Source organism: Stegostoma tigrinum, chromosome 23, assembly GCF_030684315.1.
Source record: "Stegostoma tigrinum isolate sSteTig4 chromosome 23, sSteTig4.hap1, whole genome shotgun sequence".
Classification (NCBI taxonomy): Eukaryota; Metazoa; Chordata; class Chondrichthyes; order Orectolobiformes; family Stegostomatidae; genus Stegostoma; species Stegostoma tigrinum.
Window position 1 is genome coordinate 8349387 of NC_081376.1, and position 18210 is coordinate 8367596.

Here is an 18210-nt window from a genome sequence, read left to right on the forward strand (position 1 = left end):
TGGATCGTTGCAGACTTGATGGGCCAAATGGCTTCCACCTGCACTGTAGGGATTCTGAGGAAGCAACATGAGTCCTGCACTGTATGAAAGAGTGGAGGAGACAGTTCAATTTTGAAAAATATTGAACCTGAAGAATAGTTGAAAGGTTTTCTTTCTTTGAAGAGCAATGGAGAGTGAATCTAATTGGATAGTTCTACAACAAAGCTTGCACAGCTATGACAGACTGAATGTTTTATGATGTTGAATCTATGACCAGTACAATTCTCATGAATTCCTGCATTTGATCTTGTGTCCTGTTTCCCTCTTTTTTCATTCTTCACTGAAAAGGACCGCATTTGTTTCCCATCGTAACTGCTCTTGAATTGGTCTGCTCAGCCATTTCAGACACCAGTTAAAGAGTCAACCATGTAGTCAGACCAAGTCAGCAGATTTACTTCCTTAAATGACATTAGCAAACCATCTAGGTTTTTAATAATCTGAAACCAAAACAGAAATTGCTTTTGAAACTCTGCAGGTTTGGCAGCGTTTGTGAAGAAAGAAAGAGTTAATGTTTCAAGTTCAGTGACCCTTCTTTGGAATTGTTTTAGGTTTCTAATAGGATAGATTTACGGTCACTATTACAGATTTTTACTTAAATGCAAATTCCATGAACTGTCAAGGTGGGATGTGAACCCATGTCTCTTAAAGGTCTGGAATCTGGATTGGTAATCCACTAACATTATAGCTACATCATCTCTTTCTCCCCCTAAGAAACAAGGATCTGTTCTTAGCCCTCACATCTTGACATCTTTTAACACATTAAATATGGTGGCTTGTAGTTGTGGACAATACAGCAAGATTTTTAACTAACAATGCTGTAAGAACTTAGTGTGGAGCTGGATAAACACAGCAGGCCAAGTAGCACCTTAGGAGTGCAAAAGCTGACATTTCGGGCTGAAATGTCAGCCTCTGTGCTCCTAAGATGCTGCTTGGCCCGCTGTGTTCATCCAGCTCCACACTTTGTTATCTCAGATTCTCCAGGATCTGCAGTTCCCGTTATCTCCTATGCTGTAAGAACTTATTGTGTTTTAGCCAGCAAGCACCAAGGAAGGACACAAACAGATTACAGGTTTATGGCATTTTGTTTTAGAAGGATACGTAGACTTGAGCCACATTCATGTGAAATGTAGTATTTTTAACAAATTAAACATTCAGACTATACATTATAGTTGACAGTTTGACATAAACTTGATTTTGAAAAAAACATCACTTTCCGGTGGAGCTGTTCATGCTTCAGATGCCGCCTTCTCCCTCTCCTCAATCATTCGATGTTTCTGTTTCATTAGACACTTTCTGCCACTAGCATAAGCCCCCAGGTCACCATCTGCAAAAAGAAAAGCAGTAAGTAGACAGTGAATCAACATCAAAGTTCATCCACCTCAATGTGATTTTGTAGAACAGCATCCCATGTTTTTGTTCACCAAAAGATGTCCTTGTTAAGAAATACAACATTTCTGTTGTGCCTTCCATGAAGGAGACATAGCAGTTAGCTTTCATAACAGGCTCCCATCTGCAGCACTCTAACAACGACTAGATAACTATTTTGTGTCGTAAATTCAGCAGCAAATCCTCTGGACATGAGACAGAACTCCTGTGCTCCTTTTTGATACACTGCCCTTGGATTTTTCATATTTTTCTGGATGGAGGAGGAAGACAGGACTCAATTTTATATCTTAGCCAGAAGACAGAACCTCTGATAATGCAGCACTCACTTAGAATTATATCAGAGATGATAGGAACTGCAGATGCTGTGGAATCCGAGATAACAAGGTGTAGAGCTGGATGAACACAGCAGGCCAAGCAGCAGAAGGGTCTAGGCCCGAAATGTCAGCCTTCCTGGTCCTGGCCTGCTGTGTTCATCCAGGTCTACACCTTGTTATCTCACTTAGAATTGCACTGGAGTGTCAGACTAGATTATTGTGCTCAATTTGAGGTGCAAGCCAGAACATTCAGACTCTGACACAAGACTACAGCCAACCAAGGTATAGCAGATGGACCTCTGGAATGTATGTGAATGTTTTCTTCAATACACACAACTACAGAAATATAAACCATCAACTGGAAGACTCTAGAACTGTCCACTTTTCAGGTTATTCTTGAATTATATCAGTTAAGGTTCACTGAGAGCAAACTAATTACAGCTTTTCACAGCTCCAACACACTCCGTCCACCTGGACCACTCCATCTGGCCTTTTACCCACACTCGATCTGTTCACTAACAACTGTCAATGTGACACTGGTTGCCTCAATTTCTCTGACACACACGCCCCCACCCAACAACTCACCCAAACCAACCTATTTCCCTCTGAACTGACTGCACTCCATGTGCTTATATCCAACCCTGACTTTGTTATTAAGCCAGCCAATAAGGGTGGTCCTGTAGTCGTCTGGTGTATTGACCTCTACACTGAAGAGGCTGAGGGCCAGCTCTTAGGCATCTCCTCCTATCTTCTTCTAGACCATGACCCCACCATGACGCATCAGGCCATTGTATCAACTCCAGTCAGTCACCTCATTTCACCAGGTGATGTCCCCCCGACCACTGGCCCCAAACTGACTGTCCCCCAGCCCACAAGGGTCACTGCTACCTCCTTCTGAAAATCCACAAACACAACTGCCTAGGCAGACCCATTGTTTCAGCCTGCTCCTGCCCCACACAACTTGTCTCTTTCTAACTTGACTCAATTTTTTCTCCCTTGGTCCAGTCCCTGCCCACATACATTGATGATTCTTCTGTTGCTTTAATGCCAGTTTCAGAATTTCCAGTTGCCTCCTCTTTACTGTGGACATGCAATCCCTCGACATGTCCACCCTTCACTAGGTTGGTCTCAGGGCTCTCCGATTCTTCCTACAGCAAAGGCCTGAACTGTCCCCAACCAACACCACCCTCCTCTGCTTGGCCCAGCTCATCCTCACCCTCAACAACTTCTCTCTTAACCACCTTCCATTTTCTTCAGGTCAGAGGGATGGCCAAGGGTACCTGCATGGGCCCCAGGTATGCCAGTCTCTTCATTGGGTATGTGGAACATTCCTTGTTCCAGTCTTATTCTGGCTCCCACCCACAATTCTTTCTCCAATATATCGATGATATCATCGGTGCTGCTTCCTTCTCTCGTCTGGAATTGGAAAAGTTCATTAATTTTGCTTCCAATTTCCACTCTGCCCTCACTTTCACCTGGTCTATCTCTGACTCCTCCACTCCCTTCCTTGACATCTCTGTTTCTATTTCTGGGGACAGACTGGCCACTAATACACACTATAAACCTACTACCTGGACTATATGTCCTTGCACACTGTTTCCTGTAAAGAGTCCATTCCATTCTCCTAGTTCCCCCATCTTCATCACATATGTTCCGATGAGGCCAAGGGTGTCTCTGAAATGTCCACTCTCTTGCTTAACCAAGGATTTGCCAGCACTGCTGTTGACAGGGCACTCAACTGAGTCTGACCCATCTCCCGTGCTTCCGCCCTCACGCCTTCTCTTCCCTCCCACAACAACGATAGGGTTCCCCCTTATCCTTAGCTACCATCCCACCAGCATCCACATCCAGAAGATCATCAGATGCCATTTCCACCACTTGCAGCAAGATGCCACCACCAGACACATATTCTCCTCCACTCCCTTGTCTGCCTTCTGCAGGGACCGTTCCATCTGGGACACCCTGGTGCACACTGCATTTTTTCCCCCAAAACACGCCTCCCCACCCCTCCCCCCAACCACAGCACCGTCCTCAGAAAAGGTGTAACACCTGTACATTTACCTCCTCCATCCCCAGTATCCAAGGGCCCAAACATACCTTCCAGGTGAAGCAACACCTCACTTGCACTTCCCACAATCTAGTCTACTGCATTTGCTGCTCACAATATGATCTCCTCTACATGGGGGAAATGAAGTGTACACTGGGAACCCGCTTCACAGAACATCTACATTCTGTCGGTGAAAAAGACACTGACCTTCCAGTTGTCTGCCACTTTAAGACACCAGCCTGTTCCCTGGCCAACATCTCTGTATCAGGCTTTCTGCAGCAAAGCTCAGTGCAAGCTGGAAGAACAACACCTCGTTTTCTGCGTGAGGGCCCTGCAGCCCTCTGTACGTAATATCGACTTTAATAATTTTAGGACCTGAACTTCCATGTACTAGCTCTCTACCCCACACACCAAGCATTGTTATCACATAGTGAGCCATTACACGCTACTTATTGTTAGCTGCTAACCTCTCCCTTAACAGCTATTAAACCTCCCAGCCAGATTGTTATCGACTCCTTTGTCTGTTCAACTGCTCTTCTCTCTTTGGGCTCTATCCTTAGATATCGTTTACTCCTTAGCCCTTTCCCTCATTCTATCTTCTGCACATAAACCAACATGTCCCTTGCTACCATCAGTTCTGAGGAAGGCTCACCAGACCTGAAACGCTAATTTTGATTTCTCTTCACAGATGCTGCCAGACCTGCTGAGCTTTTCCAGCAATTTCTGTTTTTGTTTCTGATTTACAGCATCCACAGTTCTTTCCATTTTTACACAGCATTTTTTCCCAGTACTCAACAAAATCATGATCTACATCAATGCCACCTCAAAATGTACAAGTTGATATACATCAGTAAATTGTGAGGATCATTTCAAAATTCACACAGAATCAAAGCACTCAAAGACATGACCAAGTGCTTAAAAGGAGTTTTATTAGAAAAAATGCAATTCTATTTTCTTTACAGCACATTAAACTGACAGAACATTACACAAATAACCACTCTGCAAGCGTGACTTACATCTCGATTGGTAGCCTTTTGCTCCCTGCTTGAATTGTTCGAGCTCCTTAGCACAATTCTGTATGTAGCTATTTCCTTCCCTCTGCTGACAGGCCCTCAGACGCTCCTGAAGAATTTTTATAATTTCCTGATCAACCACGCTGGGAAAAAAAAAGTGCAAGTTTACTCAGACCAAAAAAATGAAAAAGGATGAGCTAATTTGGAGACTCCAGTCTTAGCAAATACTGAAAAACAGGCTTCTGTGAAATCTATTACAACCTTCATAAACTGATAGAAGTTCTATCAGGTCACTTCACTGCATTCTCTACAGGGAAAAAAAAACACGACATCGCAGTCTGTTCAGCCTTTCCAAAAATGCTGATGCTGTCAATTCTAATTTTATTTTGATGTATTTTGCCATTATGACCATTGATATTCAGAAATTCTCCCAGGTTTCTTGGATAACATGTTCCAAAAACACAACCTCTACTATTTACAAGGTCAAGGACAGTAGTGACATTGGAATGCCATGACCTGCAAGATTCTTACCCCGCACACCCCCCACCCCAGTCACTCAACATCCTGATGTGCAAATATATCGCCACTCCTTCACTGGGTCAAAATTCTGGCATTCCTTTCCCGAGGGCACTGTAGGTCAACCTACAGCATATGGACTGCACCGATTCAAGAAGACAGCCCACCACCACCTTTTCAAGGGCAACTTGGGATGGGCAATAAATGCTGGCCCAGCCAGCAACACCCATATCCAATGAATTACTAAATAAAAGCTGGAGCAAGCATGGTTGAAAACAGGGAATTAATAACAGAATTGGGAAATGGTAGCTCATTTAGAGCAATATTTTGCATTGGTGTTCATGGCAAAGAACACTATAAATATTGCAAAGTTAAGAGAGGTGCTAATGTGAGCAAATACCTCATAACAGTCTCTATCAAAGACAAAATATTTGACAAATTAACAGGACTAACGGCAGACTCCAGCACTGCTCCTTCTTTAAGCTGCTGGGCTGTGCTCATGTACAGCCAATTCAAAGTTCTGCACATGGCAATGGGTATGCTAATGCTGATCACTGCAGTGACTTCTGATTCAGGAGTCACTGCCACACCTAGAACTCTCAAGTCTGTGCAGCTGAAAAGAAAATCCAAGGGATGCTGACTGCTAGGACCTGATGGCCCACATCCAAGTGTATTAATGAAACTGCCTCCATAGTGGAGACATTGGCCAAAACACTCCAGGACTTACTGGATCACAGTCAGGTTCTAGCGCAATGGAAAATGACTAATGTATCACTTATGTTCAAGAAAAGAGACAGACAGAATGCAGGAAACTATAGTCCAATTAGAGTCAATGTCTGTTGTTGGAAGAATGCTAGACTTTGTCAATAAGGAAGAGAGACCAAGATGTTTAGAAAAACTCAATGCAATAAAAGTTAACACAGCTTTGCGAAAGGGAAATCTTATTTGATAAATTTCCGAGAGCCCTCTGAGAACATCAGCACAGTTTATGAAGGGGAACCAGTAAATATAATGCATTTGGATTTCCAGAAGGCACTCGTTAAGGTGTAATACAAAAGGTTATTGCACAAGATCTGAGCTCACGTTATGGCAGGGGTGGGTGGGGGTGGTGGTTGGTAATGTATTAACATGGATTGAGAATTAGTTTACTCTCAGAAGGTAGAATCAGAATCACTGAGACTATTTTGGATTGAAATAACATTATTAGTAGTAGACTCAGTCCTAGAGTCTCAATTATTTACTGTCCATATTAGTGACATGGAGGCAGACTGTACCCAAACTAGCTGATGACTGAAATATAAGTGGGACAGCAAGTTGTAAAGAACAGTCATTAGATTTGAAACATGAACTCTGTTTTCTTCCTGTAGATGCTGCCAATCCTGAAGTTCTCCAGCAATTTCTATTGTCATTTGTGGCACTGGTCATTAGAGTTTTAAAGAGCAAGAGCTAATCTTAATGAAACACACGAGATTCTGAGGGCCTTGATAGGGGAGATGTTGATACAATGACTAACAGTGGGGGAGTCTTGAATTAGGGAAAATAGTTACAGAATAAGGGGACACTCTTAAAACTGATATGCAAAGGAACTTCTTCTCCTAAAGGATATTGAAGAGGGTTCTGGAGGCTAGATCACAAAGAATTTAATCAGCAGGTAGATAGTTTTTGAAAGATGGCCTGCCACGGGATAGTGGAATTTGAATTCAACAAAAAAGAAATCTGGAATTAAGAATCTACTGGTGACCACAAAATCATTGCTGACCGTCAGACAATCTGGTTCACTAATGGTCTCCTCTTTCTTACTAACCTTTTCATCACTTACCTCTGTACGCCGCATTCCTTTCCTCCTCTATCCCATTCAGACTCTATCCAGACACTAAATAAAAACCAAGAGAACTATGGATCCTGGAAATCAGAAACAAAAACAGGAGCAGCTGATAAAGTTCAGCAGGTGCAACAGCATCTATGGAGAGAAATCAGAGTCTTGGGTCCAGTGACACCCTCCTCAGAATGGAAGAAGGGTCACAAACCTGATATATTAATTCTGATTTCTCTCCACAGATGCCGCCAGACCTGCTGAGCATTTCCTGCAATTTCTTTTTGTTTATCCAAACACTATCTACAGGGAGCGAATGGGGGTAGAACAGTCAAATACCACAAGTAAGTACGAGGGTTCAATAACCTCCTTCTGTGCTGTATCATTTTATGACAGAAAGGGGAGGCTCAAAGAGACAATAAGAAATATGATAAATAGGTAAATGTTGGAGAGAAAAGCAAGGGGTTTTTGTGGAACAAGTGTGAGAGAATCTTCCGTACAATCTCATTTCAAGCAAAAATATGGGAAGCAGGCATCTTGGGGAACTATGTCTGAAAAATGATGCGGGACATTGATAATCTTTTCCCAACATGTTGAAAATTAAAATACAGGCCTTTTGTTTTGTTTTTACTCTTTAATGGGATGTGGGACATGATAGCAAGGCCAGCATCTGTTGCGCATCCTAAATGCCCCTTGAGAAGGTGATGAGAGAACAGTCTTCTTGAACAGCTGGAGTCTATTTAGCACAGAGACACTCACAGTGCTGTTAAAGAGGGAGTTCAGGAATATTGACCCCAGCCACTGTGAAGGTACAGTGATAGACTTCCAAATCAGGATGGTGCATGGCTTAGAAGGGATCTTTGAGGCAATGGGTGCAACAGGTGAATGTAACTTCAGTGTAACTGGAGAGTGTCTTTAATAATTATGCATCTTTATCCCCATCTCACACACAAAAAAATCACGTGTACATTACCAGTAAAATACCACTTGCAGAATCTCATTGAACAGAAATGTAAAAGTTGTAATCAGATACATACTAATCTCTTCTCCACTGCATCTCTGCCTCATAGTAGCAGAGGAAATCACCCAAAGTGCACTCGGTCAAATCTGGCACTCGTCTGAAATGTTGGTGGTAATAATAGAATTTGTTCTTTGCTCGCTGGCGTTCTACCCAATCTGTAAAATGATTTAAAAAAAACAAATTTCACAGAACAAATTTATTGTCATTAATTCAATAAGTGTCAAAACAAGATGTTTGTACTATTACATATCCAAGACACTACTTTATCAATTATTGTTTGTTCATCCCACAATCTAAGATTCAGCTAAACAACACATCACTTTGTAAATGGTTTTGAATTAAACCGCACTGTGTCCACGTGGCATTGCATCATAGAGTTATAGTCACTGAGTCACACAGCACGGAAACATACCCTTCGATCCAACTCGTCCATGCTGATCCTGTTTCCTAAACTGAACTGGGAAGGTGATGGCCTAGTGGCATTATCACTGGACCATTAATCCAGGAGCTCAGCTAATATCATGGGGACTCGGATTAGAAACCTGCCAGGGGACAGCGGAATTTGAACTCAACAAAAACAAAATCTGGAATTAAGAATCTACTGTTGACCACAAAAATCACTGCCGATTGTCAGACCATCTGGTTCACTAATGTCCTTCAGGGAAGGAAATCTGCCACACTCGCCTGGCCTGGCCTATCTATGACTCCAAACCCACAGCAGTGTGTTTGAATCTTGACTGCCCTAGCAAGCCATTCAGTTGTATTGCTGCAATTGTTACTAAGTCTAAAAGAGGAGAAACTGGGCAGATCACATGACATCAACCTAGGCACCAGAAAAGACAATGGCAAAATCCTCCCTAACGTCTGGGGGCCGGTGCCAAAATCAGGAGAGCTTTCTCACACTAATAAAGCAAAAGCCTGACACAGTCACACTCACAAAATCATACCATACAGGCAGTGCCCCAGATACGACCTACACCATCCCTGGATGTGTCCTGTTCCACCAAAAGGACGCAGCCAGCAGAGATGGCAGCACAGTGGTAAACACTTACAAGGGAGTAGCTCTAGGAGTCCTCAACATTGCTCCAGACCCCATGAAATCTTGTGGCTTCAGGTTAAGCAAGGGCAAGGAAACCTTGAATGGATTACCACGTACTGTCCCCCCTCAGCTGATGAATCAGTACTCCTCAATGTTGAGCAACACTCAGAGAAGGCACTGAGGATGGCAAGGGTACAAAATGTACTCCGAGTGGGGGACTTTAATGTCTACAAACAACAGTGGCTCAGTAGCAATACTACTGATCAAGCTGGTTGGGTCCTAAAGGACACAGCTGCTAGACTGGGTCTGTGGCAGGTGTTGAGGAAACAACTTGTGTGAGCTCATCCTTACCAATCTGCCAGATTCAGATACATCTGTCCATGACAGTATCAATAAGAACAAATCACCGCACAGTCCTCGTGGAGACGAAGCTCGAACTTCACAGTGAAAATAACCTCCATCATGTTGTGTGGTACTATCACCGTGCTAAACGGCACAGACTTCAAACAAGTCTAGCAACAAGAATGGGCATTCATGAAGCACTGTGAGCCATCAACAGCAGCAGAACTGTACTCCAGCATAAACTTTAACCTCATGGCCTGGCATATTTCCCACTCAACCAATACCATCAAGCCAGGGGATCTTTCAATACAGCGCAGGAGGGCATACCAAACAGCGAAAGCAGCAAGTGATAGACAGGGCTAAGCAATCCCACAGCCAACATTCAGGTCTAAGCTCTGCAGTCCTGCCACATCCAGTTGTGAATGGTGGTGGACAATTATATAACTCACTGGAGAAGGAAGCTCCACAAATATCCTCATCCTCAATGCTGGAAGAGCCCAGCACAGTGTAAAAGATGAGGCTGAAGTATTTGCAGCAATCTTCAGCCAGAAATGCCGAGAAGATGATCCGTCACAGCCTCCTCCAGTGGTCCCCAGTATTACAGATACCAATCTTCAGCCAATTCGATTCACTCCATGTGATATCAAGAAACAGTTGGAGATGCGAGATACTTCAAAGGCTCAGGCCCAGACAACATTCTGGCAATAGTACTGAAGACGTGCTCCAGAACGTGCCGTTCCCCTAGCCAAGCTGTACCCAACACTGGCATCAATGTGGAAAATTGCCCAGACAGGTCATCAAGGGCTGAAGGGCCTGTTCTGCGCTGTATTGTTCTAGGTCCTATACATAAAAAGCAGGACAACCAACCCGGCCAATTAGCCTCAGTCTATTCTCAATCATCAGTAAAGTGATGGAAGGTGTCATTAACACTGCTATCAAGCAGCACCTGCTCAGCGACAACCAGGCCACTCAGCTCCTGGCCTCATTACAGCCTTGGTTCAAACATGGACAAAAGAGCTGAATTGCAGGAGGTGAGACAGAATGATACATCTTGGCATGAAGGCTGAATTTGACAGTGTGGCATCAAGGAGCCCTGGTAAAACAGAAATCAGTGGGTATCAGGGGCAAACTCTCCAGTGGTTGGAGTCATACCTGACACATAGGAAGACACTGTGGCTGTTGGAGGTCATTCATCTCAACTCCAAGGCATTTCTGCAGGAGTTCCTCAGGGTGGTGTTCTAGGCCCAACCATCTTCAGCTGCTTCATCAATGGCCTTCCTTCACCATAAGAAGTGCAGATGTTCACTGATGATTGCAATATTCATGCCACACAAATACCAGGCTATGGCCGTTCCTAACAAGAGACAATCTAACCACTGCCCCTTGACATTCAATGGTGTCACATCACTGAATCCCCACTATCAACATCTTGGGGGTTATCATTGACCAGAAATTCAACTGAACTCATGACATAAACATAGCGACTACAACAGCAGGTCAGAGGTCGGGGATACTACAGTGAGTAATTCACCTCTTGACTCCCTATCCACCATCTACAAGGCACAAATCAGGAGTGTGATGGAATACTCTCCATTTGCCTGGATGAGTGCAACACCAGCAATACTCAAGAAGTTTGACATGAACAAGGACAAAGCAGCCCGCTTGACTGACACTACATCCACACGCATCCACTCCCTCCACCACTGATGCTCAGTGCACACAGGTGCTACTATCTATAAGATTCAATGCAGAAAGTCAAAGATCCTCAAACAGTACCTTCCAAACCCATGACTGCTTCAATCTACAAGGACAAGGGCAGCAGATATATGGAAACAACATCACCACCTTCAAACTCCCCACCAAGCTATTCACCATCCTTACTTGAAAATATATTGCTGTTCCTTCAGGGTTGTTGGGCAAAATCCTGGAATTCCCTCCCTAATGACATTGTGGGTCAACCCAAATCAGGTGGACTGCAGTGATTCAAAGATGCAACTTACAACTTAAGGGCAAGTAGGGATGGATAATAAATGCTGGACAGCCAGTGATGCCCGCATCCCACAAAATGAATAAACGATAAACAAAACTTGTCCCAATTGCCTGCATTTGACTCATGTGTGATGTCAAATTAGCTAGCATACAGATACTGTTTCCATCAGCAACTGTACCATGTGCAGAATGTCCACTCACAGCAAGGTGATAGATTAGGCTGAACAGCAAATAGTTGATCCCATGAAAGTTTAATCCAGTCCTGAAGAGGGGTTGGGGGAAGTGTACAGGGGATCCAGACAGAGGTGAAACATCTTTCCTGTTTAGTTGTCCCTGGCCCATTGAGTTGATACACTCAATCTGATTCTCCCAATCATGACTGCAGATAAAACCATGGGCTACAGCCAAGGCAGTCTTAGTACAACTCAAAAGCTAACTCAGAGACAGGCAGACACAAACATGAAAAGCTGTGGTAACAGAGGACATTCATGCTCTCAACAAGCCAGGAATTTTCCTCATGTCATGTCCAAAACATACCAAACTAGACAAGACACTGATTGCTATACTCATCAGTAACTCCATCGTGTGACAATTAGCAATGGGACGTGTTATTGTGATTGAGCATGGTCCTTTGTTGCCCGAGCATTAACCTTCTCTGAAATGTTTGGGAGTTGGAGGGTTGACGTTAATTGTGTGTACTCATCAACAAAAATCCTAAATCAGAACAGCCTCACCTGCTGTATGAGAAAGATAAGAACTGATGTGAAGATTGGTGGGACTTCTGGCCTGTACCACTGCAGCAGATGGAGAGTGACCTCCTGTGCTCTGGTCCAAACTCTCACTGCTCCGTACGGAAGGGCTCCCCTGTGGTTTGCTGTCTGGGAGCTGAAGGTCATTCAGCCCTGAGCCAACCTTGAAGGGCAGAGGCTGAGTCTCTCCAGCCCTTCCCTGCACAGCTCTTGCCTCCCCTCTCTCTCAGCCGCCTCCCCCCCACCTCCCCGCCATACCCGTCCTCTCCCCACCACACCACCCCCATCACTCTCACTCTCACCTCTGAAGGTTGTAACCGGCAAATCTACCGTGTAGTAGAACAGTTTGCTGACAATGACCGCCGGGTTGGGCAATGCGGTCTTCTTGTCCGTCTCCGGGGTGCGGCTGTCCGGTTGCCGGTAAACGTCCTTGTCCCAGTCCTCGGGCATCGCTCCGACCGTCAGAACCAACCGCACACTGCGCAGCCGCACGCGCAACGTGTCGTCCTGCGTCGCCGCACGCACTGCCCCACACCGTGTCGTCCCGCTTCGCCGCACGCACCGGCACGCACAACATGGCGTCCCGCGCCGTTGCACGCACTGACACACACAACATGGCGTCCCGCGCCGCTGCACGCACTGCCACACGCAGCATGGCGTCCTGCGCCGCCGCATGTTCTGACACGCACAACGTGGTGTCCTGGTGGTCCTGTACAGAGGATAGAGAGGAAGCATTCGTATAGAGAAAAACAATTAGTTTGCATTTTCTAACACAATTGAAAGAAGGCAAAGATGAGGCCTGGCTAAGGTTTACAAAATTATGATGTTCATATAGGGAGACTTTTCACTGCAGTTGAAGGGTCACTAATCAAAGGGATGCTCTTTAAAATAAAGGACATCAGAATACCACTGCAAAGCCTCTTCAAAGAATATAAAATAATTTTTCTTTCACTGATGATGGCAATTCAATGCCTAAAAGCTTGTCAGAGGTGGCCATACAATATTTCACAAGTATTTAGACAGTCACCTGAAGCACCGCATGGCCTACAAGGCAACGGGCCCAAAGCCCTGGTTGGGACTGGACTAGACAAGTGTTCAATTACTGGCATTGACACAACGGGTTGCATGGCCTCTTTCCTTGTTGTACTACTCTATGACTTTCAATAGTAAGCTCATGCCCTAATGCTAGTTATTCCCATTACGGTTACCGTTCAACAGCCTTTAATACTGTCCTAATTCAATGTTAGCATGAGGAGCAATACCTGGGCATTTGTAGATCTCCGATGATATATTAAGTTCAATGTCCTAACTTTCACACTTGCATTTATGGCCAAAGATAATGATTTCTGACTATGCGGGGGCATTTAGTCGTGGCATTCTTTTATTCATGAGAATTAGGTGTCACTGGCGAAGCAGCAGTTATTGAATAGAATAGAATATCCTTTATTGTAATGTGTGTTCAATATGAAAATACAGTGAAAAGTGTATATTGTTAGCTGTACATAGATTCCATTCACACTACCTTCCCAGCCCACACCATGCTGCTACCAGAATCCCAGTCTGAGTTTCTTAGCCCATGCCATGCTGCCACCAGGGGCCCACTCTATGCTGAAGCAAGAGTCCCACTCCAGGCTCCACAGGCTGATCAAATGACTTTGTAGCCGTGCTGCCTCTGAAGATGCCGCTGCTGCTCCAGAGCCCATCGAAGCCGCTTCCTGCCAAACAGCTCTCTTCACCGGGTAAGTTTGAGAAGAAAGAAGGGCTATCAGGAACAAAAAAATACATGCAGACGAAGGGGCCAAGGCTAGGCAGGGGAGCCCATACGCTGCCTACTATGCTGCTGTCATCTTGAAATTGCCCATCCCTAATTAGCCCAGAGTCGACCATATTGCTGTGGGTTTGGAGTCACATGTAGGTAAAGATGACAGAGCATTAGTGAACCAGATGGGTTTTTCCTGATAATCAGAAATGGTTTAATGGTAATCTTTAGATTCTTATTACCAGATTTGTATTGAACGTGAATTTTAATCAACTGTCACAGTGGGATTTGAACCTGGGTTCTTTGGAACAGAAGAGGAGCTACAGTAGGTTCTTTGAGCATTTACAGCACACCCTGCAGGTTCTCCATTTAATATTACACATTAGGGGCATTTAAACTGTCCTTGGATAGGCATATGGATAATGAATTATTATGATGGGGTAGTGTAGGGGGAGGGGCTTAGATTAGTTCACAGGTCAGTGCAACATCGAGGGCCGAAGGGCCTGTTCTGCGCTGTATTGTTCTATGTTCTATGTTCTATTACTTGAGTCTTGGAATTAATAATGCCACTAGGCATTGCCTCTCCACATAGTGGGAATCATATTGGACTAAATCATTCAGAACATCTCTATACCTCTAAACTGTTTTAAATTTATTTCATATCCTTTCATCTTAATATCAGTTCAACATTTAACGTTGAATTTTCAGCAGGTTGTTTATAGGTTGTTCTTCTCTCCACCTTTTGTTTAACTGTTATACGAGGATGTAAGGTCTGAAAGGGAGAATATTGAGGAATGGCCCAACAATGATGAGCTGTCATACGGACCTGGTGGGAGTGCAGGTTAGGATATTAAAGGAATAAGATCTACCATCCAGATCCACGTGCGATGTCTATGACATCAGCATAACTTGCATTTAGTCACCAGCATGCAATAAGCGACTGATTTAGAGATAGTAGGAAGTGCAGATGCTGGAGAATCTGAGATAACGAGGTGTAGAGCTGGATGAACACAGCAGGCCAAGCAGCATCAGAGGAGCAGGAAAGCAAAAGTTTCAGGTCTGGTCCCTTCTTCAGAAAATTTCATGAAAATTTCTGAAGAAGAGTCCAGACCTGAAACATCAGCTTTCCTATTCCTCAGATGCTGCTTGGCCTGCTGTATCCAGCCAGCTCTACACCTTGTTCCCTACAATAAGCTACTGCTTGTTCAAAGATAACAGCCTCTTCTCATTAGACTAGCAAGTGGTTTTCCTCAATTGCACAAGACTAATTGGCTGCAGAGATCCTTACGCTAAAAGAAGGAGGTGGCAATAAACCTACCCATGGCGAGCCAATTCCATACAACACAGTGGTCAATTGTGAAGATAGCACATACATTTTGTTGATAAGGAAAAGCATTGGCCTCTTTGTCTGGCAGGTGCCACCACATCACCACAGAGTTCTGAAAAATCTGCAGCTTATTGTTCAATTCACTGCTTTTGCCTTAACAACAACACCATATTTTTGGAATTCTTACGCTACACAACAGAGTCAAGAACTTAGTAGGCACAAAGACCATTTTTATTTAAGAATATTACTCAATCATCTTTTAAACTTAGATAGATTTGCAATTACACACATCTTTATAAAGTGTTAAAGAACCCATTCTGCCAATCTATCAGAGGAACAACTTGTATATATGTGTATAACAAATTTCATGACCTCATAATACCCCAAATAGAACAATACAGGCTTCCATTAGTGCTGAGCAGGCAATTTAGAATTTGTGTTCAAATGTGGTATTAGTGAAAGCTATACATGTCTAGTTTTACACCTGGAAGGACCTGAAAACTTGGCCTTGAAGAAATTTAACATCTTAGCACGCTCCTGTGTCACAAACTTAGATGAGTCAGTCAATGGCTTTTGTATAAGTTGCTGCAAGACACCTGGGACTCAGTCTGGGGAAGGATGTATACCTGAAATGTAAACTGGCTATGTGTTTCACAGACGCTGATTGATTCCGTTATGGTCCCGCTGCTAGTGCTACTGCTAAAATCGGAGTGAAATATGATTTGGTAGATCATTCTTTTTAAAATTTTAACTAGTGTGGCAGTCGTTTACTGAAATATAAGGCTGCAGAGTGTTTTGTTTTAACAATAAAGCAGAAATTTATTACACCGAGGATAAGAGCAAATAAAAAAAAACCCAAGTTGTCTGCATATAGAATACAGAGGATTTTTAAAACATATAGCAAAACAAAGTTGACAATCTCTTTCCCAACACTGTCAATTTACGGTGGTTCAAATCCAGCTAAATTACCCTTCTATGTCCAGTCTTTCAGTTGTACGTATTTTAGTATGTATATGGTTTTTGTCTCCCCAATGAGAATGAGGTTTATGTTGATGTGGTGGGGAAGGCAGTTTGGAAAGGAACATGGTGTCTAATCAGACTCTAGCTGTCTGATGTGTGAAACAGGCTTGATGGGTCTGTTTGCCAGCTCGTCCCCTCCCTGCACTGCATCCCAAAACCAGCCCAGCCTGTCCCCGCCTCCCTAACCTGTTCTTCCTCTCGCCTATCCCCTTCTCCCACCTCAATCTGCACCTCCATTTCTTACCTACCAACCTCATCCCGCCCCCTTGACCTGTCCGTCCTCCCCGGACTGACCTATCCCCTCCCTACCTCCCCACCCATACTCTCCTCTCCACCTATCTTCTTTTCTCTCCATCTTCGGTCCGCCTCCCCCTCTCTCCCTATTTATTCCGGTTCCCTGTCCCCATCCGCCTCTCTGATGAAGTGTCTAGGCCCGAAACATCAGCTTTTGTGCTCCTGAGATGCTGCTTGGCCTGCTGTGTTTGCCCAGCTTCACACTTTGTTATCTTATGATGGGTCTGTTTGGTCTGTTTTGCCATCAATTTACTTTGTATTATAAAGGCTGGGACAATATACTTAGATGAGGAACTTTGGTAAATCCTCCCCAGGAGATTAGACTACAGCCCAGTCGGTGTCATTCACAGAATGTGGGTAATAATCATGGTGTTCCTTTGGTTAGATCCTCCCAAAATGAGATTGAATGTCCTGTCAGGCTGTTACAATGCTGGAGTCATAAAGTTCTCAAACTAAGAACTGTGGATGCTGGAAATCTGAAACAAAGACAGAAATTGCTGGTGGAACTCAGCAGTTCCCGTTGCATTTATGGAGAGAAAGCAAAGTTAACATTTCAAGTCCAGGATATCCATTTCTGATGACGGGTCACTGGATCCAAAATGTTGACTCTGCTTTGTTGCCAGAGATGTTGCCTGACCTGCTGAGTATCTCCAACAAATTTTGTAATATAATGTTCTTATACTTGTTTTGAAAAGCTCCATGACCTCAAACCTCTCTATCTCTGTAATCACCTCCAACCCTACAATCCTTCAAGATACCTACAGTCCTCTAATTCTGGCTCCTTACACATCTTCAATTTTCATCTCTCCACTATTGGTGGAAGTACTGTTAGATGCTGAAGCCCTAAGCACAGAAATCTCCTCACTAAATCTTTTCTACCCTCTCTTCTCCTTTAAGATTCTTCTTCAAACCCACCTCTTTGATCAAGATCTTAATCACTTCCCTGAATCATTTCTTTATGTAGGTCACAATCAAATTCTCTTTGATTGCAATCTTGTAAAGCACCTTGAAACGTTTCACAGTTCATGCGGCTGCACAAATATAAACTGGAAGAATTGCAGAAGCTGTAAATCAGGAACATAAACAGAAGTTGCTGGAAAAGCTCAGCAGGTCTGGCAGCATCTATTGAGAGAAAATCAGAGTTAACTTCCTCAGAACTGATTACTCTGATTTTTCTTCACAGGTGCTGCCAGAATTCTGAGTTTTTCCAGCAACCACTGTTTTTGTTCCTGTACAAATGCAAGTTGTTGGACTTTAAAGTCTCATGCATGTATGCGTCCGAAATATAAATGTACCATTCAGCAGGCCCAAAGCCAAATGATACTTGGGCAGATGGCACACATGTCATCTGACAATTATTATTCACTTTATTTTTAAGCAGAAGAGAACTTCATGAGAGACATGGGACAAAAATAAGCACATTGAAATGTTGCCAGTGCACATTTGTAATGTAGTAAGTAGTGGCAGTGGCACCTGCCAATTCAGTGTCTGCATTTGTTGTGATGTCAAACGTAGGCAGCGATCCTGCAGCAGAAGTTAATA

General features: G+C 43.8%; 1 protein-coding gene across 1 annotated transcript; it reads right to left on the reverse strand.

Moving 5' to 3' along the window:
* Nucleotides 1-1096: 1096 nt before the first annotated feature.
* Nucleotides 1097-12766, reverse strand: ndufb10 (NADH:ubiquinone oxidoreductase subunit B10). Its single transcript, XM_048552800.2, has 4 exons — nucleotides 12571-12766; nucleotides 8166-8304; nucleotides 4803-4942; nucleotides 1097-1363 (listed from the first exon to the last, which is right to left on the reverse strand). Exons 1-4 carry the CDS (start codon nucleotides 12716-12718, stop codon nucleotides 1266-1268), a joined length of 525 nt encoding a protein of 174 aa, XP_048408757.1. The 5' UTR covers nucleotides 12719-12766; the 3' UTR covers nucleotides 1097-1265.
* Between the last annotated feature and the right edge of the window lie 5444 nt (nucleotides 12767-18210).